The sequence below is a fragment of the Microtus pennsylvanicus genome, chromosome 7 (genome assembly GCF_037038515.1).
Source record: "Microtus pennsylvanicus isolate mMicPen1 chromosome 7, mMicPen1.hap1, whole genome shotgun sequence".
Lineage (NCBI taxonomy): Eukaryota > Metazoa > Chordata > Mammalia > Rodentia > Cricetidae > Microtus > Microtus pennsylvanicus.
Genome location: NC_134585.1, coordinates 2,735,360 through 2,759,344, shown reverse-complemented (window position 1 = coordinate 2,759,344; position 23,985 = coordinate 2,735,360). Strand labels below are relative to the sequence as shown.

Genomic DNA, 23,985 nt, shown 5'->3' with positions numbered 1-23,985 from the left:
ACGTAGTTGGTGACAAGACTCGTTATTTTTACTCCTGCCCCATTTCTCCAGGCCCTGAATTGAGTTTGCTATGAAATACAAAACCACAATTAGATACAATGATGAGTTGAAAGTTAATATTTGGGAGGTTTGGGGGCACAGCTCTTCAGACCTTAGCCAAAAGGTGACTTGTCTCTTCGGCCACCTTGAAACACTAGCACCTTGTCTCGGAAAAATCTGCCACCTACTGGTCACACGTGGAGCTGTCGTCCTTGGGGTACATTTCACAGAGATGGCGCCATGGGGCCACGTGATCAAAACAGCGGCCAAGGGAAAGGACAAAAAAAAAAAAAAATGGGATAGGTTTCAGGGGTGCAAATGCTAGTATCCAGTAAGCTTTACTTCTAATTTTATTTTCTCAAACAGGATATCTCCTCTTATTCCCAGTGCGACATGAGCCTGAATGTCCGAAGTGGGCCGCACTTCTCCGGTTTGGTCCTCTGGGAAAGCATCTTCTCTGGAGAGGGCAGCCATGAGCCGGCTTTGAGAGAGGGAGCTAGAAGGAGCCGCTGATTCCCGTTAGACAGTATTCCAATCTGAAGCTCTGGGTTCAAGCTGAACCTTCCAGGATCGGTGGGGGAATCTAAGGGCCCAAGAGGACAAACAGCCTGACCGGCCCTGACGGGGCAAGTGACGAGTTCTGAGTGCCTGGAGGTTCTCCCCTCGCAGGGTGGTGCGCGGGTGGTGCGCGCCAAAGTGACAAGAGGCCGGGCACGTTCATAGTTATGGAAACAGGAATTAAGTATTGGTTGGAATCTGATTCTCTGTGATCCTGGGGAGTTTGAAGGATTGGGGAGCACCCCATGGTCCTCCCAGCTCCTCTGGGGGCACTTTGCTTATATCTGCAGCAAAGTCAATTTTGTCATTTTCAGAAAACAGTAATTGGTGATTTGAAAACAATAATTTTTACTTGTAAAATCTCTTAGTAAATTTGAAAGTCAATTAAAGTTTTAAGTGAGAAATTCAACATTCAGAGGAATGTTTGTCAGAACTTTTTAGGATTTTAGTACTGAGACGGACCCAACAGTCCAGAGTCAGTAGCAGACAGATGGACGCCAGAGCTCAGAACTGCCCAGTCTGAAACTTAAATGCCTGCAAGTCTCACGTACCACTGACTAATGGACCTCGGACCCCCACCTCTTCCTTCCCTTCTTCTCTCTTTCCCTCTCCATTGCTCTTACCCCGCCCCCAGCCCCTGCTTTCTTTAGTTTCTTCAAGTGGCAAATCTCAGAAAATCGGGTTGACTGCAAATTCCTGGGCTTTCACGGTTGCTCTGCTCCTGTGATGTCACGGCTGCTCTGCCCTCGTGATGTCACGGCTGCTCTGCTCCTGTGATGTCACGGCTGCTCTGCCCTTGTGATGTCACAGCTGCTCTGCTCCTGTGATGTCACGGCTGCTCTGCCCTCGTGATGTCACGGCTGCTCTGCTCCTGTGATGTCACGGCTGCTCTGCTCCTTGATGTCACGGCTGCTCTGCCCTCGTGATGTCACGGCTGCTCTGCTCCTGTGATGTCACGGTTGCTCTGCTCCTGTGATGTCACGGCTGCTCTGCCCTCGTGATGTCACGGCTGCTCTGCTCCTGTGATGTCACGGCTGCCCTGCCCTTGTGATGTCACGGCTGCTCTGCTCCTGTGATGTCACGGCTGCTCTGCCCTCGTGATGTCACGGCTGCCCTGCCCTTGTGATGTCACGGCTGCTCTGCTCCTGTGATGTCACGGCTGCTCTGCTCCTGTGATGTCACGGCTGCCCTGCCCTTGTGATGTCACGGCTGCTCTGCCCTTGTGATGTCATGGCTGCTCTGCCCTTGTGATGTCACGTCTGCCCTGCCCTTGTGATGTCACGGCTGCTCTGCTCCTGTGATGTCACGGCTGCTCTGCTCCTGTGATGTCACGGCTGCTCTGCCCTTGTGATGTCACGGCTGCTCTGCTCCTGTGATGTCACGGCTGCTCTGCTCCTGTGATGTCATGGCTGTTCTGCTCCTGTGATGTCATGGATGTTCTGCTCCTGTGATGTCACAGCTGCCCTGCCTTGTGATGTCACGGCTGCTCTGCTCCTGTGATGTCACGGCTGCCCTGCCCTTGTGATGTCACGGCTGCTCTGCTCCTGTGATGTCACGGCTGCTCTGCCCTCGTGATGTCACGGCTGCCCTGCCCTTGTGATGTCACGGCTGCTCTGCTCCTGTGATGTCACGGCTGCTCTGCTCCTGTGATGTCACGGCTGCCCTGCCCTTGTGATGTCACGGCTGCTCTGCCCTTGTGATGTCATGGCTGCTCTGCCCTTGTGATGTCACGTCTGCCCTGCCCTTGTGATGTCATGGCTGCTCTGCCCTTGTGATGTCACGTCTGCTCTGCCCTTGTGATGTCACGGCTGCTCTGCCCTCGTGATGTCACGGCTGCTCTGCTCCTGTGATGTCACGGCTGCTCTGCTCCTGTGATGTCACGGCTGCTCTGCTCCTGTGATGTCACGGCTGCTCTGCTCCTGTGATGTCACGGCTGCTCTGCTCCTGTGATGTCACGGCTGCTCTGCTCCTGTGATGTCACGGCTGCTCTGCCCTTGTGATGTCACGGCTGCTCTGCTCCTGTGATGTCACAGCTGCCCTGCCCTTGTGATGTCACGGCTGCTCTGCTCTTGTGATGTCACAGCTGCCCTGCCCTTGTGATGTCACGGCTGCTCTGCTCTTGTAAAATGCCTGCTCAGCTCCCCTTGCCTCTTCACTCCTATGCAGCTCAGGACCCAGTCCATGAAATGGTGCCTCCAGCACTCAGGACTGGGTCTTCCCGCCTCTACTAACCCTCTACTCCCTCACAGACTTGCCCACAGACCAACCCCATCTATGCAATCCTTCATAGAGAGTCCCTTCACAGGGGCTTCTACACGGGTCAAGCTGACAATTAAAACTGACCATTACAAAGTCAGGTGGTGGTGGCATGTACCTTTAATCCCAAAACTCAAGAAGCAGAGGCAGGTGGATTTCTGTGGGTTTGGGGCCAGCCTGGACTACAGAGTGAGTTCTGGGACACCCAGGACTACACAGAGAAATGCTGTATTAAAAATAAATAAATAAATAAATAAATAAGACAAAATAAAACTAACAAGGCACAACTCTTCTGCTCTGGTGGAGAAATGGCCATGTGTCCTTCTTACTAGCTCCTCCCATACTGCCCTGCGGGGCCTCATCTAGACCCACTATCTGTACACAAAATTCAGCAGCTGTGTGCCAGATGGAGCAGGATTGGCCAAGCATCCTGAGAGAGAGGAATGAAGACACTCAGCTAGAACCAAACCATAGTGTTTTGTATACTTCTGCTGCTACACTGTTACAATGAGGAGAATTCCTCAAAAGAAGCTAAACACTGCTCTCCCTGCTCTTGAGAGTGGATCTAGAGACCCCCCCCCAGCATGGAAGAATTCAGGGGAGCCCCAAGGAAGGGCTGTGGGAAGAAGAGCACCCAATGGGGTGCCCAGCAGCCTCCTACACACTGTGTCAGAAACCTTATCAGACTTCTTGTTTAAAAGCTTTTTGTTTTCCAAAAAAAGAGATAAAAAAAGCAAAAGCAACCAAGACACACAGGGCACCTCGGCCTGATGCTCTGGTCTCAGGGAAGGAATGTCACCACCTCAGTTTTCTCTTTAGTGGGGATAAGATCTAGTTTTCTCTTCAGTAGGGTTAATATTGAGTATAAATAGATGGTCATGCTCCCAACCCTGCAGGACCACAGACTGTGTTCCGAGGGGAGCCTGCCCTATGTGGAGAACCATAGAAATTCAGTAGTCTCGTGGGCAGGACAAAGGTAGCCGTGATATGGGGCACTACCAGGCGCCAGGTCCTACCTGCTGGACAGGGTGTGGAGCAGGGTCCAGCCTGAGCGCTGGCATTCTGACAAGGTTAGTGCCAATGCTACATCTATGCCTAGAAGTCTAGCGAAATCAGAGAGAGCCCAGTCAAAGTCCACCCGGCCTCTGAGTTTCGCTTTTGAGTGTATTGCGGTGGGCGGAGGTGAGTGTGCTGTCTGACAGGAGTCTCCTTTCAGAGTGAATCTTGAGGATTGGGCTCTGCCTTCAGGCTGGCAGCATTCACATCTCCCTTCACCCAACCCAAAGATGCCTCCACTTCCTGGGGCTGCTCCACGGTTGCCTCTCCAGCCAGCGAGTCCTGACCTCACCCGTCTTTAGACACCTGCTGTGTGGATGAGGGACACTGTGGGCGAGAGACACAACACCACGCAAGAGCCTCGGTTTCCCCCCAAAGGAGAGAGAGACAGGTGAGTGGCGTGCAGAGTCTCTAGTGAAGGATGGACTTGGGATTTGGGAGAAGCCTACTAAAATGAGGAAGTAAGGTCTGTGTAACAGCTGGTGACCTGTCAGGAAACAGCCACCAGTCACGATGGTTCTCACTTCCTGTTGATCTCCACTGTGCGTTTTTCAGAGAGCAGTGTTCTGAGGCAGGCTCTCACTCTAGAGCCCTTACTGACTTCCAACTCAGGGCAATCCTCCTGCCTCAGCCTTCTGAGTGCTGGAATAATAGTGAGCCACCACACCGGGCTGAGTCTCTTTTTAATGTTTTCGTCTCTATCTGGGTACTGCTTTTCATTTCAACCAGGAAACTTCCTCCAGCTCAGGTTGGCCTCAAAGTGGACATCCTCCTGCCTCATCCTCTTCAGTATTGCCTCCGGGTGCATGGAATTTTGATCTCAGTACTCACAAGACGTAGAGGGAGGAGTTCAAGGCCATCCCTGGCTACACAGCAAGTTAGAAGCCAGCCATCCTGGACTACGTGAGACGTCAGGGGGTGGAGCCTCAGGAGTACCTACAGATGTGCCTCACAGGAGAGGTCAGACGTGAGGCAGGGGGTCAGCTGCGATCAATAAGCACACAGACTAGAGATAGACAATGGTTTGACAGTGACGGGTTTGGTGTTGGTTGTTTATTAAGCTTTCTTAATCAGCATCGGACACTGTCCTCCCTTGCTTTCTGTTGCTGTGATAAGCATAAAGACCAAAAGCAACCTGGGGAGGAAAGGGTTACTCTTACAGTTTACCATCGACTATGAAGGGGGAGTCAAGACAGGAACTCAGCAAGAACCTGGAGGCAGGCGCTGAAACTGAGACCCTGAGGCAGCAGTGCTTACTGGCTGGCCCCCTGTGGCTTGCTCAGTTTGGCTGTCCAGGGGCGGCACCGCCCACAGTGGGCTGGGCCACCCTCATCAATCATTAGCCAAGACAACACCTTAAAGACTTGTACACGGGCTAATCCGACGGAGGCAGCTCCTCCACTGAGGGTCCCTCTTCTAGCTCAACATTTCTCAACCTGTGGGTGGCGACTCCTTTGAGGGTCAAATGGACCTTTCCCAGGGGTGGCCTAAGACCATCAGAAAACACAGATATTTACAGTATGATTCATAACTACCAAAATTACAGTTATGAAGCAGCCACTAGAGAACAATGCTACGGTTGGGGGTCACCACGTGGGGAGCTGAATTGAAGGGTCACAGCATTAGAAAGGCTGAGGATGGCTGCACTAGCTTGGAGTTGGCAGGACAAGCAAACAAGCCACAGCAAGCAGTGTGGAACCTGCAGGACATGCTGGGTTTCACAGCCACACTCTCTCCTGTGTTTGCTCCAGGGAGGATGGTGGATTACCCAGGCTACAGTCTGCCCGGCCTGGCTGCCTCCTTGCTCTTCCTTCTGCTGACTGTGAAGCACCCAGGTAGGGTCCCTTCCTCCCTTGCTGGCACGCCCTGCGGAGCTAAAATACACAACCCAACCGGACGGAGCAGTAACTCGGGGTGTAGAGGTCCAGGGCTTGCGCTGGGCTTTCCAACCCCGGCTCCGGAAAGCTCTTACTTAGTTGCTCATCTCTTGGGCGCCGGTAACAACTTTAGATAGCAATGAGAGTCACCTGGAAGAGCGCTTGACTCGGTAGTTGGAGCATGCGCAGTTTTCATCTCGTGCTTTTAACTCTGTGGGTAAGGATGTCACATGTAAACCCCACCAGCGGATGACACAAGATCTCCATTTAAGTTCTGGGGAGCATTTTTGAGCCGTACTTATTTTATTTCATCTTAAGTCTGAATTAAATAAATTTATTCTTATAACTACTTTTATTTAGCTTTTAATGTTAACATTTATGTGGGGGCGGAGCTCATGGTCATGGTGCTGCTTGTGTGCAGGAGTCAGAAGACAAGTTGCTGGTTCTCTTCTTCCACCCTGTGGACCCCGGGACTTGAACTCGGTTCTTCAGGCTAGGCTGCAAACATCTTTCTCTGCCAAGCTTCCCAGCTTCTCCCTCTGCCTAGACAGGGCCTCACAAGGCCCAGGAAGGTCTCTAACGCTCGCCAGTAGCCAAGATGACCTTGAACTCCTGGTCTGTCTTACTGGGACTGCAGAGGAAGAACATGGTGTTCAAATGACGCTTGAAATTCTTAAACATAGCAACTGTACTGGCCGGTTTTGTATGTTAACTTGACACAAGCTAGAGTCATCAAAGGAAGGAGCCTCAGTAGAGGAAACAGTTGGATGAGATCCATCTGTAAGGCATTTTCTCATTTAGTGAGTCCATGGTGGGTGGTGCTGCCCCTGGTATGCTGGCCCTGGGTTCTAGAAGAAGGTGGGTTGAGCAACATGGGGAACAAGCCAGTGAGCAGCACCCTCATGGCCTCTGCCTCGGCTCCTGCCTCCTGGTTCCTGCCCTGTTTGAGTTCCTGTCCTGACTTCCTTCAGTGCTGAACAGCAAGGCTGAAGTGTGAGCCTAGTAAACCCTTTTCTCCCCAACTTGCTTTTTAGTCATGGTGTTTATCACAGCAATAGAGACCCTAGGCCAGCAACATAGAGAATTATCAAACATCTCTATGATACTCAGATGTCAAGGAAGATGACTTAAAATTTGACCAGAAGACTTGAACTTTCTAGACAAACCATGCCTCTAACCCACCTCTGTGAAACCCACTTTTGCCACATCCTGGACTTTTGCCTTCTCTAGAAGGAAGGAAACAAGCAAGTCTGTTCCCTCCGTGGGATGAGTGGCCCTGCAAGGCTGCAGGACCTGGTGGCATCGTTGATTTACCTAAACTCAAAATGGCTATAGAATCAAGATAAAATTTCCCGTAGAAACATCATCTCACAAATTAATTTATTTGGGAGTGAAACCCAGAGGTGTCGTCACTGTTCGTGGCTTCAGAGTGAAAGTCTCAGGAGAGAAGAGGTGGCTCTGCTGTTGAGAGTGCTAAACGCTCTGCCAGAGGCCTGAGTTCAGTTCCCAGTCCCAAGGCACGCGGCTCACCGCCACTGGGAACCCCGGCTCCCAGGGGTCTGATGCTCCCATCTCGTCTGCACACACGTGTGTGTACCCACACAAAGGTGCATAATTAAAAATAAAATACTTAAAAAAAGTCCCAGGTCTCAAAGGTTCCTTGGCCATGGAATTGCTTCCAAATCACAAGGCTGGTGATGCATTCATGCTCAGATTTTTATTTTATTATTTTTTACTTGTTTTTAAAAAAGAAAACAAACTATATCTTTTCATTATACATACCAATTCAAGTTCTCACTCTCTCCCCTCCTCCCATTCCCTCTACTTATCTCCCTCCACCCCTCTCCCATCCATTTCTCCGAGAGGGTAAAGAACATTGCTTTGGAGAAGGTCCAAGGCCCTCCCTACTATATCTAGGCTGAACACAGTACCCACCCAATGAGAATAGGGCCTGAACTTGCCTTGCCCTGTAGCCAGACTGATGAATATCTTAAATATCACCATAGACCCTTCATCCAACAACTGAGGGAAACAGAGGCAGGGTCCCGCATCAGAGCACTGGACTGAGCTCCCAAAGTCTAGGTGAAGAGTGGGAGGAGTGAGAATATGAGCAAAGAGGTCAAGACCACGATGGGGACCCCCACTGAAACAGCTTACCTGAGCTAATAGGAGCTCACCAACTCCAGCTGGACTGGGAAGGAACAGCATAGGATCAAATTTTTAAGCTTTAGGATACATACAGGTTTTTTTTAACCAGAAAATGTACAAATGTCCATGCTCAGATTCACTGAAACATTGGCATTAAATCCCTCCAGCCTCCTGGTACCGAATCCCAGCACCCTGGCTCCTCAAGCATCCCCATCCTCTAGCTCTTTTCCTTTCCACTGTCCCGTAGATGACTTCAGAGTGGTGGGGCCTGCCCTTCCCATCCTGGCCAAAGTCGGGGAAGATGCCCTGCTAACATGTCAGCTCCTCCCCAAGAGGACAGCGGCGCATATGGAGGTGCGGTGGTACCGCTCTGACCCCGACACGCCTGTGATTGTGCACCGGGACGGAGCCGAGGTGGCCGGGCTACAGATGGAGGAATACAGAGGCAGGGTGGAGTGGACAGAGGACAGCACTCACGAGGGAAGTGTGGCCCTGAAGATCCACCGGACCCAGCCAGGTGACGATGGGCAGTACTGGTGCCGCTTCCAGGAAGGGGACAACTGGAAGGAGGCAAGCGTGCTGCTCCGAGTGGCGGGTGAGGATCTGCACAGGGGTCCCCGGGCACAATGAGGGTAACCACTCACCTTACTGAAAAATCTCCTTTCGACCACACACACACACACACACACACACACACACACACAATCTTTCCATACTCACTTTTTAAAAAGAATTATTTGTTTTTACTTCATGTGTTTGTGTGTTTTGCCTGTGTGTGTATGTGCACTCTGTGTGTGCTCAGTGACCATGGAGGCCAGAGGAGGCTCAGATATCCCAGAACTGGAGTTAGAGATGATTGTGAGGCCCCATGTGGGTGCTGGGAATCAAACCCAGGTCCTCCAGAAGAGCAGTCAGTGCTCTAAACCACTGGACCATCTCCCCAGACCTCTTCTGCATTTTTATTAATTCGTCGAGAACTTCATACAGCGTATTTTGATCATCTTCTTCCCCTCCCCAGCTCCTCCCAGACTCCACCCTCTTTCTTCCCTGTACACCTATGTCTCCTCCTCTCCCTCCCCTCATCCAGGACAGTGTGTGCTGTCCGTCCATATACTCGGGTGTGCGGCCATCTACTGAGCTTGGTCAGCCTCCCAGGAGCTGTGCCCTAAGGAAAACTGGTCCTCCTCCCAGGAGCTGTGCCCTAAGGAAAACTGGTCCTCCTCCCAGAAGCTGTGCCCTAAGGAAAACTGGTCCTCTTCCCAGGAGCTGTGCCCCTAAGGAAAACTGGTCCTCCTCCCAGGAGCTGTGCCCTAAGGAAAACTGGTCCTCCTCCCAGGAGGTGTGCCCTAAGGAAAACTGGTCCTCCTCCCAGGAGCTGTGCCCTAAGGAAAACTGGTCCTCCTCCCAGGAGGTGTGCCCTAAGGAAAACTGGTCCTCCTCCCAGGAGCTGTGCCCTAAGGAAAACTGGTCCTCCTCCCAGTAGCTGTGCCCTAAGGAAAACTGGTCCTCCTCCCAGTAGCTATCAGTGGCCACGAACTTCTCACTAGTGGTGGGATTCATGCCCACTCCCCCTCTATGCTGGGATTTGTCCACACCATCATAACCATTTCACATGCTGAGGGGGAAGTCAGGCAAACCCGGTGGCTTCGCCAGGGGAAGGATTCTCTGGGGACACTGGCCTCTCTGGCCAGGCAGCTTTTTTCCTTGCTACTACCACCTTTAAAAATCCATTAGCAGTCAGGCAGTGGTGGCGCACGCCTTTAATCCCAGCACTCGGGAGGCAGAGGCAGGCGGATCTCTGTGAGTTCGAGGCCAGGCTGCTCTAGAAGAGCTAGTTCCAGGATAGACTCCAAAGCTACAGAGAAACCTGTCTTGAAAAAAAATCCATTAGCATGTATTCCTTGTGCAAAGTGATGGGTCTCATGACACTTTCATTCAAGTTTATCATGGACTTTGAACATATTTGCCCATTGCCCTCTCCTGTCTCCCTCTCCCATCCCATAATCTCCTTCTACTTAATATGATGGTCTCCAGGTCCATCCACTTCCCATGGCTAACTTAGTTCAATCCTCCTGGGGTGAGTAAACAGCACTGTGGGAGCTGGAGCGATGGCTCGGCAGTTAGGAGCATTTGTTGCTCCTCCAGAGGACCCAGGTTTGATTCCTGGCACACACACAGCAGTTCAGAACCTCCTGTAACTCCAGTTCCAGGGCATCCAAGGCCTTCTCTAGACCCCACACGCACCAGGCACACACGTGATGCACAGATGTACCTGCAGACAAAACACCCACACACATAAAATAAAATTTAACAAAACACCATTGTGCACTCACCCCCCCCCCCCATTTTCTCTGCCCACTCCTCTGTGGATGGACATCCAGGCTGGTCTTACAGCTGGGGCTTTGGGAAGGGTTCTGCAGTGAGTGAGGACAGCCTTAAATTCCCTTGGGTGTTTTCCCAGAAGAGGGACAATGAGGCTACACATCAGGTCTGCCTTTTTGAGAAAATGCCACACTTAACCTTTTTTTCCTTGACGCTCATGGCTGCAATTGTTCCCATTACTGTGTTCAGCTGATTCAAAATGGACGTGAGAATCCGTGTATTTCTGAGATGTGATTGGAGCTGGACACTGATTCATGTCACACTCAGGGACATTTAGAGTTAAGTCAGGAGTTTTCTCTGGGTGAAGGGAAAGGCTTATTCATCTATTCGCTCAGCCAGAGATGTGAATGGTTCTGATGTTAAAGAAAACACTTCATGATTTATACAAATCAGTTGATTTCCTCATTGAAAAAATATGTTTAGGTACAGTAATTTCTCATGTATTTTACTAAATGCCAAAATTGCAGCTGCCCACAGAAGAAATGAAAATAGCCCATGAACATGGTGTCTGAGTTTAATAATAAATATCTCATTTAAATTAGAGTCCAGATATCATCCAAAAATGGCAGACAAGGCACCTAGTACAGAGACCAGTGAGAGAGGAAATAGAAAAGCGGGGGGCACAGAAGTTGGCGTAAATAAATCACACCACGTCTCTGCAGCACCACGAATCTGTCATGTTTGTCTCCACTCCGTTTTCACCATCTGATTCTCAAGAAAAGTGTGGTCAGGTTAAAGACACAGTCTGGGGAACAAATTAAAAAAAAAAAACAGAACTCAGCTGAGTGTGAAGAAACCCTGGTAACGCTGTCTGTCTGCTTCTGGGTCCTGGGCTCCCACCTCCTCCCTGTGAAGGACTCAGGATCTTGATGCCTTCTTTGGGCCCTAGACTTAAACGATGTTCTCTCTCTCTCTCTCTCTCTCTCTCTCTCTCTCTCTCTCTCTCTCTCTCTCTCCTTCTCTCTCTCTCTCCAGCCCTAGGATCTTCTCCAAACATCCACATGGAAGGACCTGGAGAAGGAGGGATCCAGCTCATATGCACGTCCCAGGGCTGGTTCCCTGAGCCCGAGGTCTATTGGGAGGCCACGTGGGGAGAAGAGTTGTTGAGTTTCTCTCAGAATCACGTGCTGGGTGAAGATGGGCTGTTCCATGTGGAAGACACACTAGTGGTCAGGAACGATACTTCAGAGACGTATTCCTGCTTCATCTACAACCGTGGCCTCGAAGAGGCTAAGGAGGCCGCCATTGCCCTGCCAGGTCAGTGCTCTGCTTGGGCACCATGAAGGGTTGGGGGAGGGGGGCTTCTCGGCAGTAACACATATTTTCTTTAATGATATTTAAATAATATGTTAAAATCCATAAACATTTTCATAAAAGGCATACTGTGCATTTTGATTAGGTGGCAGTTCATAGGATTTCAGGCATTTTCAAGTTCTGTGTTTTACTTCAGTGCTGATTTTTCCTCCCAGGTGTTCAATATGTTGGAAATATAACAAGAATAGTTCTCCAACTGGAAATATAATAAAAATATTCCTCCAACTGACACGCTTTCCTATGCTATACCAGTTACCCCCCACCCCCGGGAACCAATCACGTGCTTAGTCAGCATGAGATGGTTTCTCTAACAGCTTCTTAATTATAGTCTTGACAATAAGCAGTAACAAGAACAATCAAAACACAATACGGTAGTGGTGAGGTTTGTTGCCTAAGCTGTTAGAAGTTAGAGCAGGGACAAAGAGAAGGACACTGGATGACTTTGGGAGCCCAGAAAAATCCTCATGCTCAAGGATAAAGATCTATTTAGCATCCAGTATCATCTATTGCCAGCCTATCTTATCTACCTATCTAATCAGTCAATCATCTATCTACCTATCAACCACTTATCAGTTATCCACCGTTTATCTATCATTCATAAATCTACTCCACCCCCTAGCTAGCACATGTCTATCTGCCAATCGCCGTCATCTATCAGTCTATCGTTGACCTATCATCCATCCATAATTCATCTGGCGCGGCATTTCACTTGTATTTTATTAAATAAAGCTTGCCTGGGGATCAGGAAAGAAAAACAGCCCCACTGGCCAGCCTTGTAGACCAGCCAACAACGACATGCTCCTTTAATCCCAGTAGCCACTCTAGTTGCCATAGAAACCGGGTGGTGTGACTTTAATCCCCGTGGTGCACATCTCTGATCCAAGCCCTAGAGAGGATTATGAAATGGGAGGAGACAGCTCTCAGTCTCAGTCCCATTCTGATGTTCCTGGAGACAGGATCACCATTTTCAGACTGAGGTCAAGATAAGAAAGAGTCAGTGATTGGCTGATTTGCTTCTTAGATCTTCAGGCTGAACCCCAATTTCAGTCTCTGAGTTTTTATTAATTGTGCGTCAATCATCATCTATCATCCACCCATCTTCCTGGTTATCCACCATCCACCTGTCTTTCGTCTGTGTATCCCCCTGTCTATCTGCCTGCCTGCCTGCCTGTCTGCTATCGGAAACAGGCTTCTGTTTTTCTTTTGAGACAGTCTCACTCTCTAGTCCAGGCTGGCCTCAACCCCACAGCAATCCTCTTGGCCGAGCATCCCAAGGTGTTACTATGTTACTATAGAGTGAGCGGATGTGACATTGCTATCATGTGACAAGTGTTGTCTTTAAATGCCTTTAATTGAACAGAGACTCTTAGGACACTCTGGATGTATTGTAATGTAAGAAGATGCATTAAAAAGTCAAAAGTAAATGTTGTGTTGATGCTAGATTAGTGCCATACAGTCCCAGTTTGGATAAGTAAGTGATACTTGTTTGTGGTCATCTATTTCATACTTAGTATTCATTTATAAAAACAGTATGTATTTTTTTACCAGCACTTAATATCAGCCAAAGCAAACTGAATTGATGGTGATAGAACTGACAGCTTTTTGTTGTGAAAAAAGTAAAAATCAGTGTCACCAGATGATTCGTGGGGAAAATTGAGTTCTTAAATAAACCGTAAAGCTTACCTTTATTTCTGAAGACAGTTTCTTTCCTTTCCTTTAGACAAAATTCCTTAAATTTTTTTCTTCTTCCTTCTCCAGAGAAACTCCAGACAGAGCTGGGTGAGTGAGACCCTCGTGCACACCCCTCCCTGGAGGAGGGCAGGGCGTGGAAAGCAACCAGGAAACCTCCTGACCCCCCACAAGAAAGAGAATCCAGGCTCTCCCAGTGCTGGTTAAGTTGACACGGAAAGGGAATGGCAGGCCTAGACCTCCGCAGCCTCCTTCAGACACTGGCTTAGGAAAGGGCTTCTTTGATTTCTGTTACCACACCCACCTGGCGCTCACTTTTAGCCCTGGTGGTGTGGGCTCCAGCACCCTCACCTCTCCGAATCTCTGCTCACACTGCAAACCAAACAAAACAAAAAAACCTTTGTTTAATCGCATAACAGCCTTAAGATTTGAGTAGCAGTAGATATATTTCATAGTTTAAAACTCTGAGGCATGGACTGACTCGGTGCATAAAGTCAGCCAGATCGGCAGTGATGGGGTGTGATGGAGTATCCCTTTTCTGCTGAGCGCTTTAGCGATAAAATCGTCCCCTTGTTGGCGCGCAGTCTAAGCTTTAACTAGCCTTGTCTTCAGGCTAGCCAGGCTCTTCCTTAAGCAAGGACCTCCGGCGCCCTGAGACCTCGAGTCCCACCCTCCTCCAAGGGTGACCCTGAGCCTCGGACCTCCCGTGGGGCGCTTGCAGTTCTGAACCTGGCAGGAGGTGTCCGTATTGGTGGAGTTACTTCTCCGTGTTGGTTAATTTAACAGCTTCCTCAAGGGTGATTGGACCTTCCCAGCCCATCCTTGTCCGAGTCGGAGAGAACATAGAAATAACGTGTCACCTGTCACCTGAAGCTGACGCTCAGAGCATGGAGGTGAGGTGGGTCCGGTCCCACTACTACCCCGCAGTCCACGTGCATGTGGGCGGGGCCCACTCGGCGGGAGAGCAGCTGGCGGAATACAGAGGGAGGACTGTGGTGATGAGAGATGCCGTGCACGAGGGAAAGCTGACCCTGCGGATACACGATGCCCGAACTTCAGATGATGGGAGGTACCGGTGCCTTTTCGGGAAAGACGGTGTCTACCAGGAGGCCCGCGTGGATGTGCAGGTGATGGGTAAGGATTCAGGCAGCTCTTGGGCTTCTCCAGCTTAACACTGTGACATAGGCTAGTTACTGAGAGATATTTCTGCCCCCCAAATATTCACCATGCTCATTCATTTTCAAGTTTATATTGAACTTTCAATGTAGTCACCACCATAGATACTGCAAGATCACAACTTCAGGCACGCTGGTTTGAAGTTTTTTAATCAATATTTTTTACTATTTCTCAGAATTTCAAACCACGAATTTTGGTCATATTCACCCCCAACTCCTTCCACCTAACTCCTCCAAGATCCACCCTCCCTTCTTTACCCCCCAACTTCCTATCCTCTTTTTTTTTTAAATTTAATAATCCACCAACTCCAGTTTATCCTGTCTATACTCATGGGCGTGGAGCCATCCCCTGGGGCGTGGTCAGCCTACCAGGAGTCACAGCCACTGTTGTGCCCAGCTTACAACCCCCAGAGAGAGACCACCAGAGAGGCCCAGACTGTAATAAGCAAGGTTTAATCAGCATAATACAAACATGTTTGGAACTCATCTCCATCCCCGTTACAACAAGGTAGAGATGAGTTGTATCTCCTCTGTGGGGTAAGCTTCTAAAGGCATAACTACAGAGAGAATCTTTGAAGATGCTTTGGCACGGGTACAAGGACTTTTGCTCCCTCCCATTCTTTTCCTTGTTCTTAGAGCAAGGCCACTGTTCTTGAATTAGGCCATCTTTATCAGCCTGTACCAGGTGGCTGGCTGGGCTGAGCTAAGTGACCTTGTGCTCAAAATCTCCTGGGTGGGAGAGGGGAAGGCCACTATCTTCCTGGGAAAACATTTTGCTAGGAAATTTCTTCTTGCCCCTTTGAGAATAAGGGGTGAGGGTCCCCCACACAAAGAGAACTGACTCACCCCTCCCCTGAAGCCATCCACTGTCCACAGCTCCTCAGCTAGGGGTGGGGCTTGTGATCCCCTCCCTCTTCCCTGCTGGAAGGCTTGGTCTTGTGCAGATCTTGTGTTGGTAACAGCAGCTGCCAAGAGTCCCTGTCTGAGCACAGAGTTCCTGTCACGTTCAGACAGTTTCAGTACAGCGCCCACCCCGAACCTCTGACTCGTTCGACTCTTCTCTCTCACCCTTCCATGATGGTCACCTAGCCATGGGGGGCAGGGTAGCAAGGACAGGACACAGAGGTCCCGGGATACAGAGGTCCCCAGATACAGAGGTCCCGGGATATAAAAGTCCCCAGATACAGAGGTCCCGGGATACAGAGGTCCCATTTGTGCCTGAGCACCCCCCACTGACACTGCTTCTTCACTTTGACAGTTGTGAGCTTCTGTCTTAATGACCATCCGTTGCCCAAAGAAACTTCTCTGATGAGGTCTGAGAGCAGTGCTAATAATCTAAGGGTACAGAGATAAAGAATTTGGAGAACATCTGATACTGCATTCATTTAGCAAAATAACAAGCTTCACCACCATGAGTTCTCGGCTGGACTGGCGGTACCAGGCGTTCCCTGTGGTTTAAAATTTTAAGTATAGAACAATAAGGAAAGCAGGGCTCTCAAGCACCTCCATAAAGCAGCCATGGGTTCCAGGAAATCTGGGAATATTCCCCATAATTTCATGCAAGACTTGTTATTTTAGTGCTACTGAGATTCTGGGAACTATGTAATTTTCAGGTGTAGTAATTTGAGGACTCAGCTGGATCTACCACCTCCACAGACTTTGTAAAGACTGATAGTCTTGGTGTGCTCCTAGGACGGTGACAAAATCACCCCAGAACCAGCTCTCCAAGGCCAGCAAATGCCGTCGAGGACATAGGCTCAAATCCTGGCTACCCTTCATATTTCTCTCTCGGAATCCCAGTCTAAATGAATGAGCAGGGGCGTGAAATGCCTGGAGGACTTCTACATCACTTTCTGTCTCTGCTTTGAGAAACATCTCCTAACTCTAAGTTTCTTCCATGTTGTCCCTGAGTCTCCTGTCTGATCAAAGTCACTTTGTTGTCAGCGCAAGGAGGAAAGAGATGGGAGTCCAGGTTACAGATATATATATTGGAAATTTTATCTTCTTACTTCCTAAATCATTCCTCCCAGAAGATTTTGGAATCGAAAATAGGAAAACAGAACAAGAAACCTGTAGTCAGTCCCAGCTCCCAGAGGGGGCCACTGGCCCTGAGCTCTGCTATCCTCCCCAAGCCGCTCTCCCCTCCCCTCCCTCCCTCGGGGAAGTTGCTGATCTCTGCCTCCTTGGTCTCTGTCCCCAGCGGTGGGCTCCACCCCGCGGATCACCCAGGAGGTCCTGAAGGATGGAGGCTTGCAGCTGAGATGCACATCTGATGGGTGGTTCCCACGGCCCCAGGTGCAGTGGAGGGACAGAGGCGGAAGGGCTGTGCCATCGTTTTCCGAGGCCTTTCATCAAGGGAGCCAGGGGCTGTTCCAGGTGGAGACGCTTCTGCAGGTCACAAACGGCTCGGTGGTGAATATGACCTGCTCCATCAGCCTCCCTTGGGGCGAGGAGAAGGCTGCATGGTTTTCCCTCTCAGGTTGGTGTCTGCATGCCATCCTCTGGTGTGGGAACTAAGGGTCAGATGATTGAGACTGGCTCCTAGGGCTCTGTGTGTTTTGTTTGAGGGAAGGATTGGTGTGCGCAGGCTGGCCTGGGACTTCTGCCGTCTGCCTCCACACCACAAGTGCTGGGTTTACAAGTGCGCACCCCGCTCTCAGCCTGCTGCTGCCTCTCCTCCTCTTCCTCCTCCTCTTCCTCCTCCTCTTCCTCCTTCTCTTCCTCCTCCTCCTCTTCCTCCTCCTCTTCCTCCTCCTCTTCCTCCTCCTCTTCCTCCTCCTCTCCCTCCTCCTCTTCCTTCTCCTCTTCCTCCCCTAATTTTCCTCCTTTTGTCTTCTTTTCTTCCTCCTATTTTTTCTTCTCTCTCATAGGGTAGATTGTTAACAAATCTTTTAAAAATAAATGTATGTCATTTGCAAAGTTTGTCCTCAAGTCACCCAAGAACAACCTCTCTCGCGCGCGCGCGTGCGCGCGGGTATTTTCTGCACTAAAAATTGATTCTCCTCAAAATCCTTGTAGTTACAGCCTGGGAGACTTTATGTTGTATCGCGATAGTTCCGCCACGGATCCTGCGATGTAGAGATGTAACTGGAAAAAGAAGAAGGAAAATGGGGTGGAGGGAGCACCAAAGCTAAATTTGCCTGCTTCTCTTGGCTTCTGTGAGACAGGGGAGACCCGTCCTCAGGCTGCACCTCTGAAAGAGCCATCTTCATGTTTTCCTAGTCTCGTGACTTACCGGGGTTTGCATTTCAGACTCCAGGATAGCTCTGCTGTGGATGGCCCTGCCCGTTCTGCTGCTGCCTCTTGCCATGGCTGTCGACCTGCTGAAGGTGAAGCGACCTCGGAAAGGTAGGTGGGTCACTAGGGCTGGACAATTACATACTAACAGATGAGTAGCAAGAGTCCCTGGCTTACGTTCATGTCATCAAGGCTCAGCGATGAGTGAGCTTGGAGCTCACAGGTACAACAGCAATGGGTTAAAACACAAGGATTTGCATACCTGCTCTGGTAGTTGGATCTGGATTTGCATACCTGCTCTGGTAGTTGGATCTGGATTTGCATCCCTGCTCTGGTAGTTGGATCTGGATTTGCATACCTGCTCTGGTAGTTGGGATCTTGGTGACTTCACTCTCTCAGTCATATCTGACCTCATAGTGACAATGATGTCATCCTCAGCACGGGGGGAGGGGGAGGAAGGAACCAGAAAGAGGTTAGGAAAGAGCTAGAGAGATGGCTTGGAAGTTAAGAAAGAGCACTTGCTACTCTTGCAGAGGACCTGAGATCAGTTCCCAGCACCCACGTGGTAGCTCACAACCATCTGTAACTCCAGTTCCAAGGCAATGATGCCTTCTGGCCTCTGCGGGCACCAGACATGCCGTGGTTCACAGACATACATGCAGGCAAAACATTCATAGACATAAAATAATAAAATAAATTTTAAAAAGAATTTGGAAGAGGAGACAAAGACGGGCAGTGGGGAAAGTATAGTTTGATCTGTGTAAGAAAATGCCACAATGAGCCCTTCACTGTGTGCTAACTACTCGGGGCCAGAGAGATGCCTCGCGGGGGTTACAGCACTAGCTGCTCTTGCAGAGGACCCAGCAGCTACACGGCAGCTCACAAGTGTCTGTAACTCCAGCTCTAGTAGAGTTGTTCAGCCTCAGGCTTCTTGCACTGCCTTGCCAATACCCATCCAGGATCCCCTGCTCTCACCCTTTATCCCAGCCCCACTGCCAAGCAGGAAAGCTCTGATCTGCTAATTCCTTCAGTCAGGTGAACTAAACCCTATCTGGTCCTCAACGTCTGGGACTCTGTCTCTCTGTTAGCCGACAAATTACTCAAATCAGTCACATAACTTTCTTGTAAACCAGGGGCATCTCACCTTCCAGCCCCACAGAGCTGCCTCCTGAGGCTCTTGTTGGTCCCTCCCATCCTGTGTTCCTGCACGCCCAGGCCTTAGACCATGTCCTCGCACCCCAGACCATGAGTGCGCGTGACTAACAATGTGTCCACTGCTGGTGTCAAGCATTTGGTCTTACTTAGCTATGCTTGATGGAGGACCCCTCTCACCAAAAAAATGAACATGAAGAGATTAAGGCAGAGCATTGACAATAACGGCAGGAGCCCAGCCATAGTGTTAGACTGGGAGGAGGGGGACACCTTGCAGATACAATGACTTCCTGAAAAGGAAGAACACCTGTAAGACCTCAAGTGCACGGCATGGGCTGGATGGCCCCTTCCACTATAAGGAGAGGGAGGGGAGCTCCCCAAGTGCATAGCATGGACTGGATGGCCCCTTCCACTATAAGACAGAGAGAGGAGGGCTCCCCAAGTGCACGGCATGGGCTGGATGGCCCCTTCCACCATAAGGAGAGAGAGGGGAGCTCCCCAAGTGCACGGCATGGGCTGGATGGCCCCTTCCACCATAAGGAGAGAGAGGGGAGCTCCCCAAGTGCACAGCATGGGCTGGATGGCCTCTTCCACTATAAGACAGAGAGAGGAGAGCTCCCCAAGTGCACGGCATGGACTGGATGGCCTCTTCCACCATAAGGAGAGAGAGGGGAGCTCTGCAAGCTCTTCCTACTGTTTCTATAGCAGCAAAGCCAAAACCATTTTTCAGGGCAGAAGGCTCACATTTATCTCTAGTTTACATCATTACTCATCGACGTGCCTCTTCTGTTACCTGATCCACAAACATCTTAATTAAAATGATGTCGTTGTTTTCCCACACCCCGTCATTTTTCTCTATGCTGAATCCTACTGTGCAATTTTCTTTATTTCTTTTTTATTTATTTTTATTGAGCTCTACATTTTTCTCTGCTCCCCTCCCTACCTCTCCTCTCCCCTCCAACCCTTTCCCAAGGCCCCCACCTACTGTGTAGTTTTCTGTAAGGCTTCTGGGCTCCATGGTTTGTCAGTATTCATCTCAATCCTACACACAGCTGGAAGCCCACGGACACCACTCTGTCTGCTCCAGTGTTACCTCTGCTTTCTCTATCTTCGCCCGTGGCGTTCTGTAATCTCCTCCTCTCCTGTGTTTCCTTCCAGACCAGAAACACCACAGCAATCAGCAACATCTCAGGAATGACGGAAACCACACAAGGACTTCCCTCTGACAAGAGGCTCTGATTAAAAAAAAATGCACCACAGAGTCGGGGAGTACCACGCAAGCCAGGTGCACCCCACTTTCTGAATACCCCATCTTTCCCTTCAGTGAGCCTCACCTGCTGTTGTCCAAAGGGTTCTCCATGGAGCAGGACCCACTCCTGTTGGTCACAGTGAGGGACCCCTCTACCCGAGTCCGCCCATCATCATCTTGGCACAGTGATGGCCTCTTCCCTCCCTTTGCTTCCTTCTGCTGTCCCTCAGGCTGGGGACCATCCCTCACCTGCCACAGCCGTTTCATGCCATCACCTTCTGGATCCATCATGAGGATATAAGAAGGGGAACCTAGATCTGGAGAAAAATGCCACTTGTCTGAGACCTGGGTGGTTTTTCTAGAAATGTCCGATCCAGAAGCTCCAGAGGGACAAAGCCCTTCACCTGCAGGTGGGAGGAGAGGGTTTCTTTTCTTTTTCCATGAGATGAAGGACCTGACTGTGAGTCACAGTCACAGAAGACCTGGCACCCACACTACAGATCAGAGCAGGGGCTGGGGAAGTAGCTCAGCGGTTAAGAGCACTAACTGTTCTTGCAGAGGACCTGAGTTTGATTCCCAGCACCCATATGGCAGCTCACAACCGTCTATAACTCCAGTTCCAGGGGACCTGATGTCCTTTTCTAGCCTCTGAGGGCAGCGGGCACACACACATGCAGGCAAAACATCTGTACAAATAAAATAAAAAATAATTAAAAAAATAAAACATTAGACTAAAGCCTGCCATGTGGTCTCTATCCAAGTGTGTCTGCAGCTGGGTCATGGAAGGGCAACAGAAAGGAGTCAAAATGCTAATACTTAATCACTCATAAAGTATTTTATACTTATCTATGCCATGTATTGGTATACCAAAGAATATGTTTCCCTGCCTAAAACAGGGTTTCCTATAGCAACTTCTTAAACAATCTGTCTTCGTCACTGTTATATTGCTGTGAAGAGACACCATGACCGAGGTAACTTATAAAAGAAAGTGTTTCGTCTGGGGCTCATGGTTCCAGGGGGTGAGTCCATGACCATCATGACTGGAGGGAGCAGACAGACAGACAGGCAGGCTTGGCGCTGGGGCAGCAGCTCAGAGCTTACATCTGATCCACAAGGATGATGCCGAGAAGGCTAACTAGGAGCGGCTTACACTTTTGACTCCTCAAGGCCCAGCCACGCCAGGGACACACTTGCTCCCACAAGGCCACGCCTCCTAATCCTCCTAAACAGTTCCACCCACTGGGGACTAAGCTCTCAAGCATATGAAGAGGAAAGGCAGAGACGCAGTCGCAAGTCAGCCACAGAGAAAGATGAGAATACCTTACTGAGGAAGGGCACCAAGTCACGTGGCTAATCATAGATAAGAATTATGGGTTCATTTAGGTTGTAAGAGCTAATTAGAAGTCTGAGCAACAGGCCGGACAGTTTATAATTAATATAGGCCTCTGTGTGTTTATCTGGGACTGAACGGCTGTCTGCAGGACCAGGTGAGACAGAAACTTCCATCAACAAGCACCCACATAAAAACAGCAATGCCAGGATGCAAGAAGGACCCAGCATCCCCCAAATAACAGACATGCTGATTTTAAGAGCCTATGAGTTTGTCTTTAAATCTCATATAAGCTCTCCTAGGGTCACTCCCCCATTTCTTGGATGGAGGAACCATCATGAAACTTTGCTGCCTCATTTTTTAGCTAAAAATTACAATACCTCTAGTAATATTTGCCACCATGCTATGGCCAGTTAAGGAGGACAAAGTTCTGGACAACAGCAAACCCTCCGTGGCACAATCTTCCCAGAGTTGCCTGAGGAGCGCTGCCACACACGCTGAGGAATATGGAAATGAATATGTGCTTGAAGTTGGTCCTAGGTGAAGTGGAACGGGTCCAAGCCGAAGAAGCAAAAACCAACTCTAAGTAGACTTCAGCCTCCTGGAAGGACACGGCCATGGGAGTCCAAAGTAGAAGCAAGAACGCATGCATGGCCATAGAAGAGAACAGGAAAGGAGGCCCAGAGAGCAGATGAAGATAAGCGTGAATATATAACTGACCAACCAGGCTAAGTGATCTGAAGATAAGCCATTATACAACCCACCAACTGCTTCTAAAGGTCAGACTTGGCCATGTGCTCTGCACTCGGTCACCTGAGAAAGATCATGACAAGTGCTGTGATACAAGAGGAGCTCTGAGATTGTCAGGGACCTCTGAACTCTTCCTGAGATTGTCGGGGACCTCTGAACTCTTCCTGAGATTGTCGGGGACCTCTGAACTCTTCCTGAGATGTGCACTCCTATTAAACACGCACTAAAGAAGAAAGGTAAGGAGCACCAAGTCCCACCCCTAGCCGAGGATCTACATCTACAGCATTTGATAGCTGCCCGGAGAAGGCGAATCAGTGCTCTTTAACAGTGTGATCCTTGGTTCATTGACCACACTACTGGGCAGGCCCCACCCCTGTGTAGTTGGGTCTGGGAAAAAGAGAGAGAACACGAGGAGTAAGGAGATTGGGGTAGATCTAGGAGGAGTTGGGGAAGAGGAATGGATATGATCAAGATGCATCATATGAAATTCTCATAGATTAATAAAAACATTGTTTTTAAAAGGAAGATGACTTTACCTTATAAATTGTATATTTCTCTTTGATTTATATATGTTCCAGGCATATTTAGACCTTGAAGGCACTGCAAATACATTTGACTATTACGTATTTTTCCTTTAAAACAATCTTCTGCTCTTTTCCATACTTAAAATATTTGCAAAAGAAATATTTAGCTAACCTATGCCATCCGTATTCTTGTACATCAAAATGGTTCTCCCAGCCCCTTTTCATTTAAGAAATTCAGTCAAGGACTGGGTGTGGTGGTGCAGACCTTCAATCAGGCAAATCTCTGTGAGCTCAAGACCAGCATGTTCCAGGACTTAGGAGGCCCTGTCTCATAAAAATAAAATTGTTCAGTGAAGATTAATGGAGAAAAAAAGATGGACAAAATGAACCATGTCGGGCAGCATCAGCTGAAGATGAGGCTGACCTCAAGTGAGAGGGACAGTCTGTCTGTCTTTGGAACGATGAATTGAAATAAAGTACCTCATTTTAAAATAGACTTGTAAAAACTGGTATGGACCAGGCAGTGATGACCCATGCCTTTAATCCCAGCCCTTGGGAGGCTGAGGCTGGGGGGGGGGGGGTCTCTGAGTTCAAGGCCAGCCTGGTCTACAGAGAGAGTTCCAGGACAGCCAGGACTACACAGAGAAATCCTGACTCAAAATAAAACAAAAACAAGTACACAAAAACAAAACAAAACAAGTAAACAAAAACAAAAAAACGTACACCTAAACCCTGGTTCAGTTTCAAAGTGCAGCATAATGAAAGCATCGTTTATCAAGACCATTTAGTCAAATCCAGCATCAAGAGCTTGGCCATCTCCAAACGCATCCGTCTCTTTCACTAACACATGCTGGTTGGTTTTTGTTTGGGTTTTTTTTTGTGTTTTGTTTTGTTTTTCTGTCTTGACAAAAGTTAAGGTCATCTGGGAAGAGGGAACCTCAGCTGAGAAAAAACACCTCCATCAGATTGTCGTGCAGTTGAAGGGTGCGGGGACATAGAACTATAAAATTATAAACTTAGAGAATGAGGGCTGGCAGCAGCTTTGTCAGCAGCCAAGGGTTAACTTTTACCGACAGCCCTCCTGCCCCTATAGCCCACAATTGCCTGGGCAGAGGTTAACCTTTAATAAGTTGCTCCAGCGTGACTTTCGGTTTCACATTGTTTCCAAACCTGTGCTCCAGGTTGTGCTAGAAAGAGCTGTGAAGTTACTTGTAAACACCACGAGGTATAAAGCTGCAGGATTTTTGTA

General features: G+C 49.3%; 1 protein-coding gene across 3 annotated transcripts; it reads left to right on the top strand.

Annotated features, from left to right (window-relative positions):
- The first annotated feature begins 4,003 nt into the window (after positions 1-4,003).
- Btnl2 (butyrophilin like 2) lies at positions 4,004-22,729 on the top strand. Of its 3 annotated transcripts, none has more exons than XM_075979545.1 (9): positions 4,006-4,300; positions 5,661-5,744; positions 8,182-8,529; positions 11,292-11,573; positions 13,389-13,409; positions 14,106-14,453; positions 16,695-16,973; positions 17,747-17,842; positions 20,042-22,729. In XM_075979545.1, exons 2-9 carry the CDS (start codon positions 5,666-5,668, stop codon positions 20,107-20,109), a joined length of 1,521 nt encoding a protein of 506 aa, XP_075835660.1. In that variant the 5' UTR covers positions 4,006-4,300; positions 5,661-5,665; the 3' UTR covers positions 20,110-22,729. The 3 variants fall into 3 exon arrangements, with proteins under 3 accessions (XP_075835663.1, XP_075835660.1, XP_075835662.1); XM_075979547.1 differs by lacking the exon at positions 4,006-4,300 and adding an exon at positions 4,719-4,869; XM_075979548.1 differs by lacking the exon at positions 13,389-13,409 and having other exon boundaries at positions 4,004-4,300.
- Positions 22,730-23,985: the final 1,256 nt, after the last annotated feature.

What these genes read in the sequence shown, in the direction of transcription:
- Btnl2 (XM_075979545.1), top strand. Translation starts at nt 5,666, where the DNA reads ATGGTGGATTACCCAGGCTACAGTCTGCCCGGCCTGGCTGCCTCCTTG. An exon ending in GCTGACTGTGAAGCACCCAG is followed by an intron (nt 5,745 to 8,181) that starts GTAGGGTCCCTT and finishes ACTGTCCCGTAG; the next exon opens with ATGACTTCAGAGTGGTGGGG. An exon ending in CGTGGATGTGCAGGTGATGG is followed by an intron (nt 14,454 to 16,694) that starts GTAAGGATTCAG and finishes CTCTGTCCCCAG; the next exon opens with CGGTGGGCTCCACCCCGCGG.